The 6,853-nt window shown below is 41.4% G+C and overlaps 1 protein-coding gene across 1 annotated transcript; it reads left to right on the forward strand.

Annotated features, from left to right (window-relative positions):
- The first annotated feature begins 229 nt into the window (after window positions 1-229).
- LOC103711472 (pyrophosphate-energized vacuolar membrane proton pump-like) lies at window positions 230-6,133 on the forward strand. The gene is made up of 8 exons (XM_008797610.5): window positions 230-785; window positions 2,975-3,549; window positions 3,850-4,229; window positions 4,322-4,408; window positions 4,527-4,857; window positions 4,956-5,366; window positions 5,452-5,511; window positions 5,631-6,133. The coding sequence occupies exons 1-8, from the start codon at window positions 539-541 to the stop codon at window positions 5,835-5,837; spliced, it is 2,298 nt and encodes a 765-aa protein (XP_008795832.1). The 5' UTR covers window positions 230-538; the 3' UTR covers window positions 5,838-6,133.
- The last annotated feature ends 720 nt before the right edge of the window (window positions 6,134-6,853 follow it).

Consider the following 6,853-nt stretch of genomic DNA (forward strand, 5'->3'; position numbering starts at 1 on the left):
CCCCTTATTGTTAATTTCGTCCCAAAGCTCGATCCGATGAAGCCGTACATTAATCACAATCCGGGAGCCGGTCGACGCGGCGACTTCGTTTAAAAACTCGCCGCGTGCTCCTCCAGATCATTTTACCTAACGTGCTCTCGCAGAAACTCCCGTCGGGATGCCCACCTGCAGCGCCAGCGTGATGGCGCTCAGCGGTTAAAGAAAACCGTTCTGCAGCGACATCAGAAATGCAGTCAACAATACGAACCACCGTTCCCGTAATGCCCCGGAAATGGAAAAATTTTGTTCAAAAAATCCGTTTATTTTTAAGTGTTCATTTTAGCCCCTACTTTTTTTAAACCAAACTCCTCTCTCTCTTCGGCGCGCTCGTCTCTATATAAAGAACCGGAGCTGGTCCTGGAGAGGCGGTAGAGAGAGAGAGAGAGAGAGAGAGAGAGAGAGAGCTCTCGAAACCCTCGGCGTTCGGTTCCGCGTTTCTTGGGGAGTAGGAGTTGCGCTGCTCGTCTCGTCGGGCGATTCATTCCGGCCAGATACGGCAATGGGGGCAGCGATCCTCTCCGATCTCCTGACGGTGATTCTGATCCCGGTAGCCGCCGTCGTCGGGATCGTCTTCGCCCTGGTCCAGTGGACTTTTGTCTCCAAGGTGAAGCTCTCGCCGGAGCAGCAGCCGCCGGCAAGCGGCAACAAGAACGGTTACTCCGATTACCTTATCGAGGAGGAGGAAGGCCTCAACGACCACAACGTCGTCGTCAAGTGCGCCGACATCCAGACCGCCATTTCGGAGGGTGAGAACTATTTGGTTGGATCTGTTGCGTCTCGATGTTTCTTTCTTTCTTTCTTTCAGATCTGGTGGTTTTACGGTCTGAGCTTTTTATGCTCAAAATCAAGGTTCGGTGAAGCTTCTTGCTTTCGTTCAGATCTCCCCGATAGTTGGAGGAAAAAGGTTTTTTTTTTTCTTCCTTTTTTCCAGGTCTTGATTCGATCTACTCGTTAATTTTACGAGCCTTCTTTTCCTTTCCGAAGCTTTTAACTGATATAACTTTTTTTAAAAAGTTTTTATCTTATTTTTGACAGAAAAAAACGCTTTCCCCCTATAGGATTTCTGTTTTTCTGAGTGTAGTTATTCCAGATCTTTTCTTACTATTTTTTTGACCGCAAGAGATGATTTTTTTCATTTAGTTTGCTTTCCGTCATCTCTATGTTATAGTTTTCTTCTTCCTAGTTTCAGATAAACAATTCTTTTGCATCTGCGTTCTATAGCTTAAATTTGTGCTTCAGACATTAGCCAGATCTTATATCAAAATTTTCTTTTATCTTCGTTTATACTTTTTCAAGCCATTTTTTGCTGATATTTCTAGGATATTTATGTTGGTATTATGCTAGTGTTGCTCTTCGGTTATACTCTTTTCTCGTTTTATTTTTTTCGATCTCTTATATTTCTGGTTTATGTTGGACACTTTGTTAAGGAGATAAGCAGTTGTTGATTGCGGTCCTCAGAACTGTTTTTCATACGAGATTTGTCCTGACTTCGCTATGTAATTCTTTTTTAACTCTTGCAGCATTCCTATCCCAACTATTCTTGTTTCTCATAGAAATGACGTGCTATGATGTTAATTCAACAGTGGTTCCAATATTTGTGTTCTCATATCTAGTGTTAGTTATCCATATAAAAATGCTCAATTATTCTTTTTTATATGGTTATTAGGGTAGCTCTTTGCTAAAATAAAAAAGTGTCCTTTATTAGAACGTCATGAGAGGAGCCTCATAGAACTTTGTTAAATGAGATCCTAGATTGATTCTCATCTGTATATTCCACTTGCATGACCTTCTTATCTAATGATTCTTCGGTATCGACTACTGGATCTTACGTGCTGCCAATCAGATCTTGCTAGTAACATGAATGAAAGTACATTGTGAAATTAATCATCCCCAAAATTGTATATTTACCCAATGTCTTATTGTTACAAGTGGTAATGCAGTGTGTTTCTGATAAAAACTCAACTTTCTTGGGTGGCTGTGGAAGAAAAGTGATCTATGTCCAATGACCTTGCACAAGCACATAATTGCTTTGATATTCATGTTAGGCAGACTGATCTTTGTTTTCTATCTGTATCCATCAACGGCTCATAATTTGTGAAAGAATATGTGAGCTGTTAAGATAAAACATTCTTTTAATGAAATTGTGAATAGAAGCATGTGCATGGCATGTGAAAAAAAATGCAGATCTGTGGAGTAATTATATCTAGATCCATTATCCTGTGAACAGAAAAGACCCCATACCCCTGTCCTCCTCTTCACCCTTTGTGCTGACCTGAGCTGTTCTGCAGGGAACAAAACCAGGTTTATATTTCATTATAGGGTTCTTTTTATGAATGTTTCCTTTAGCATTTATCTAATTTTGTATATATTGCTGATTAGATTTTTTTATTGGATTTACTGGCTGCTTTGTAAGGTAGGTCTTCTACTGCCAGTATTGTGAAACAGAGGGGGAAACTAATTTGTTTTTGAAGGTTATAACTGCCTGGTTTTATTATTTTTACCCCAATTTTTAATCTATTAATCATGGTTCACCAGCTAGTCAAATCGTTGTTTGCTTTGGCTCTGATTGCATAGAGTGAAAACTCAAATTAGTTCAAATTCTTGTTTATGCAGATGGAAACTATGTCTGCCTATAACTCGTATTAATCAATAGTGGTTGTTCTATGGATATTATTGTTGATACTACTATAAAATGACTATATAAATAACTTGTGTTGATTTTGTTTACCTACCTAGCAACCTTATTATAGGTTGTTGTGAAATGAGATGTGAACTCTGTCTAGATTCATGAAATTGTTTTGGTGCTTATTTTATTTTCCTTTTCTTTAATTTTTTTTTTATTTTGTTGATGGTGTTAAGTAAAAAAAAAAAGTTTTCATAGTGTGGCATGTCATATGTGGGATCTGACATTCAGCCTTTTTATGCATGTTAACAGGAGCTACATCTTTCCTTTTCACTGAATATCAGTATGTTGGAGTTTTCATGGTGGCTTTTGCAATTCTGATCTTCCTCTTCCTTGGCTCTGTGGAGGGCTTCAGCACAAAGAGTCAGCCCTGCACCTATAGCAAGGATAAGACTTGCAAGCCTGCCCTTGCTAATGCCATTTTTAGCACAGTGTCTTTCTTGCTTGGTGCAATCACCTCTCTGGTTTCTGGTTTTCTTGGGATGAAGATTGCAACATATGCAAATGCCAGGACTACTTTGGAGGCCAGGAAGGGTGTTGGAAAGGCATTCATTACTGCATTCCGGTCTGGTGCAGTCATGGGGTTTTTGCTTGCTGCGAATGGGCTTCTGGTACTCTTCATTGCAATTAACCTCTTCAAGTTGTATTATGGAGAAGACTGGGAAGGCCTTTTTGAGGCAATTACTGGTTATGGCCTTGGTGGTTCTTCCATGGCCCTTTTTGGGAGAGTTGGTGGAGGCATTTATACAAAAGCTGCTGATGTTGGTGCTGACCTTGTCGGAAAGGTCGAGAGGAACATCCCTGAGGATGACCCTAGAAACCCAGCTGTAAGAACCTCTGTTGTTCAGGAAAACACTTAGTTTTGGTGCACTCATTTTTCATCCCTGGCCCTAAATTATCTTTTCCTGATTTAGATTCTGCAGCTGATCTCTTACGTTGTTTTAGGATGATAAGATTCTTTTCTCTCTCTTTTTTTGATGCCATATCATTTTAATTCCTTGTTATCACCGACATCTATAGTTACCAGAATTTTTGTTTATATTACCAACATATTCTAGCTTTTGTTTAACTGCAGATATTTTCTATTCTTCCTGTAGATTTTGATGTATTTTTGACATGATTTATAGGTGATTGCTGACAATGTTGGTGATAATGTTGGGGATATTGCTGGTATGGGCTCAGATCTGTTTGGCTCATATGCTGAGTCTTCCTGTGCTGCCCTTGTGGTTGCCTCAATCTCTTCCTTCGGAATTAACCATGAACTGACTGCCATTCTATTCCCCCTGCTCATTAGCGCCATGGGTATCATTGTTTGTTTGGTTACTACTCTCTTTGCAACTGACTTCTTTGAGATAAAGGCAGTGAAGGAGATCGAGCCTGCACTTAAGGGGCAGCTCATAATCTCCACCGCTCTTATGACTCTGGGAATTGGGATCGTTAGTTGGATAGCCCTCCCATCAACCTTTACAATCTTCAATTTCGGTGCACAGAAGACAGTAAAGAACTGGTAAGCTGCATGTAACTTTATTTCTTGTTTGCCTAGTAAGGTTATGTTGTTTCTTCATCAGTACCTTATTTTGTTGCGTTGGAATTTGGCAGGGAGCTGTTCTTCTGTGTGGCAATTGGTTTGTGGGCTGGCCTGGTCATAGGGTTTGTTACTGAATATTATACAAGCAATGCATACAGGTCCGCTAATTAGTTTCCCTTTTTCAAAAAAAAATAAAATAATGATGGCCAAATACTTTCTGTTACCTCATGTTCTAGTTTGGTTATCTTTATTTTAATTCTACTTCCCCCTGTGCAGCCCTGTGCAAGATGTTGCTGATTCATGTAGAACTGGAGCTGCCACTAATGTTATCTTCGGGCTTGCTTTGGGATACAAATCTGTCATCATTCCAATTTTTGCGATTGCTGTCAGCATATTTGTTAGTTTTAGTTTTGCCTCCATGTATGGTATTGCTGTCGCTGCCCTAGGTATGCTCAGCACCATTGCTACTGGGCTTGCCATTGATGCATATGGGCCCATCAGTGACAATGCTGGAGGTATTGCTGAGATGGCTGGAATGAGCCACAGAATTCGTGAGAGAACTGATGCTCTAGATGCTGCGGGAAACACTACTGCTGCCATTGGAAAGGTACTATAATTGCTTCTTGTGATATAAAGTAATTCTCTTCATCATAACTCGTCTTGGTTGTGCATTTCAATGCATCCCTTGTCTTTTTTTTTTTTTAGGGATTTGCTATTGGTTCAGCTGCCTTGGTGTCTCTGGCACTTTTTGGTGCCTTTGTGAGCCGAGCAGAGATTTCAACCGTTGATGTTCTCACCCCTAAAGTCTTCATTGGGTTGCTTGTTGGTGCAATGCTTCCTTACTGGTTCTCAGCCATGACCATGAAGAGTGTTGGCAGTGCAGCTCTCAAGATGGTTGAGGAAGTCCGCAGGCAGTTCAACACCATTCCTGGGCTCATGGAGGGAAGTGCTAAACCAGACTACGCAACCTGTGTCAAGATATCCACAGATGCTTCCATCAAGGAAATGATTCCTCCTGGTGCTCTTGTCATGCTCACCCCTCTGATCGTTGGAACCTTCTTTGGTGTGGAAACTCTGTCAGGAGTCCTTGCAGGCTCTCTTGTTTCCGGTGTTCAGGTCGGCAGCGATTCTCTACATTCGAAGTCGTTCATACTTTTAATATGGTATTGTCCAGTCCTGAATTGGTTTTAATATGTGACAGATTGCTATCTCCGCATCCAACACCGGTGGCGCATGGGACAATGCAAAGAAATATATCGAGGTAAATTATTCCATATTTGTTCTTGTTTCCTGGCCTTTGGAGCATTGGGGGTGAATTAACCGAGAGATCTAAGTCCCTAAAAAATCTCCCCCCTGTGTTTTTGTTTCTGTTTGTTGTAGGCTGGAGCTTCGGAGCATGCTAGGACCCTTGGTCCCAAAGGATCAGATGCCCACAAGGCTGCAGTGATTGGTGACACCATCGGGGACCCTCTCAAAGACACATCAGGGCCATCGCTCAACATCCTCATCAAGCTCATGGCTGTGGAATCACTTGTATTTGCTCCTTTCTTCGCCGCCCATGGAGGTCTTCTCTTCAAGATCTTCTAAAGGAGAAAAGAAAAGAGTTGCTTCATTACTTAGAAGATGCGTCCCACCCCTCTGCACCGCTACATCATCACCTGATCTCATCCTTTTTTTTAATCTATCTTCACCCCCCTGGTCTTCTATACTTCGACTTCCTTTTTTATTTTTATCTTTGGTCCTTAGTTTCAAGTTTTCGCGGTGTTATGTCAAAGTGCCCGACTTTGCTGGACATGAGCAGTTAAATTTTCCTTGTGCTAGATAAATTGTGATGATGACGACAATGATGATCTCCGAAAGAGTTATAGACAGTTCTCATAAAATCTTGTGGTCGGCTTGCTTGTCATGTTTCTTGCGTGCCCAAGCTTCTAAGTGATTAATCCATTTATTTTTGTATTTAAAGGAAGATAGCTACCGTGCCAAGGGCATGAATCTTCTATTAGGTATTACATTCGTATTGAGTAGTTCAAATCCTTGGTATATTTGGTGTCAAGACAAGGCAACAGAGACTAGGGCTGCAAGAAGTTTTCAGTTCGGTAGCTGCTTTCTATTTCCTACCGTTGGTGGTCGTGTGCCACGTTGTTCAAATTTTTACCGTCACTCGAAGGGCTTCAGGGAAGCTTAGGAGCCTGTTCAGCTTTTTCTTCACCATCGTCCTCCAGCCGTCAAAAGTATTATAGGGTTTCTACTTTCTATAGTTGGTGATTTATAGCTACATTTGGCTTGTTTGGCTTGCTCGCTAGGCTGAAAGTTCTCTATAGCCCATGTATTAGGTTCAAGCGATTGCTTGTCAAAAAGAAGGCTTGGTCTGTTCGCGCAGGGTCTTACTAAACCTTCTTTTTTTTAATCATTGCAACGGTCCATCTGGCATGATGACTGAACGTCTCCCTACTTTCGGTACTCTCGACTCTGGGTTTTATCGGAATAGGTCTTCGCAGCTCGAGACAAATCCTAGTTATCTACAGCTAGATTTTAGCACGTGCTCTGTGCTGTGTGTGTGTGGGCTTTTCTAGATTTTCTGTGGAACAAGATTTTAGCCAGGG

The sequence above is a fragment of the Phoenix dactylifera genome, chromosome 2 (assembly GCF_051530095.1).
Source record: "Phoenix dactylifera cultivar Ajwa chromosome 2, Ajwa_hap1_PhDact_Kaust_v1.1, whole genome shotgun sequence".
Classification (NCBI taxonomy): domain Eukaryota; kingdom Viridiplantae; phylum Streptophyta; class Magnoliopsida; order Arecales; family Arecaceae; genus Phoenix; species Phoenix dactylifera.

Excerpts from the sequence above, each read along its gene's own strand:
- LOC103711472 (XM_008797610.5), top strand. The coding sequence starts at position 539 with ATGGGGGCAGCGATCCTCTCCGATCTCCTGACGGTGATTCTGATCCCG. Across the intron at positions 4,230-4,321 it reads CAGAAGACAGTAAAGAACTG|GGAGCTGTTCTTCTGTGTGG; the intron begins GTAAGCTGCATG and ends GGAATTTGGCAG. Across the intron at positions 4,409-4,526 it reads TATACAAGCAATGCATACAG|CCCTGTGCAAGATGTTGCTG; the intron begins GTCCGCTAATTA and ends CCCCCTGTGCAG.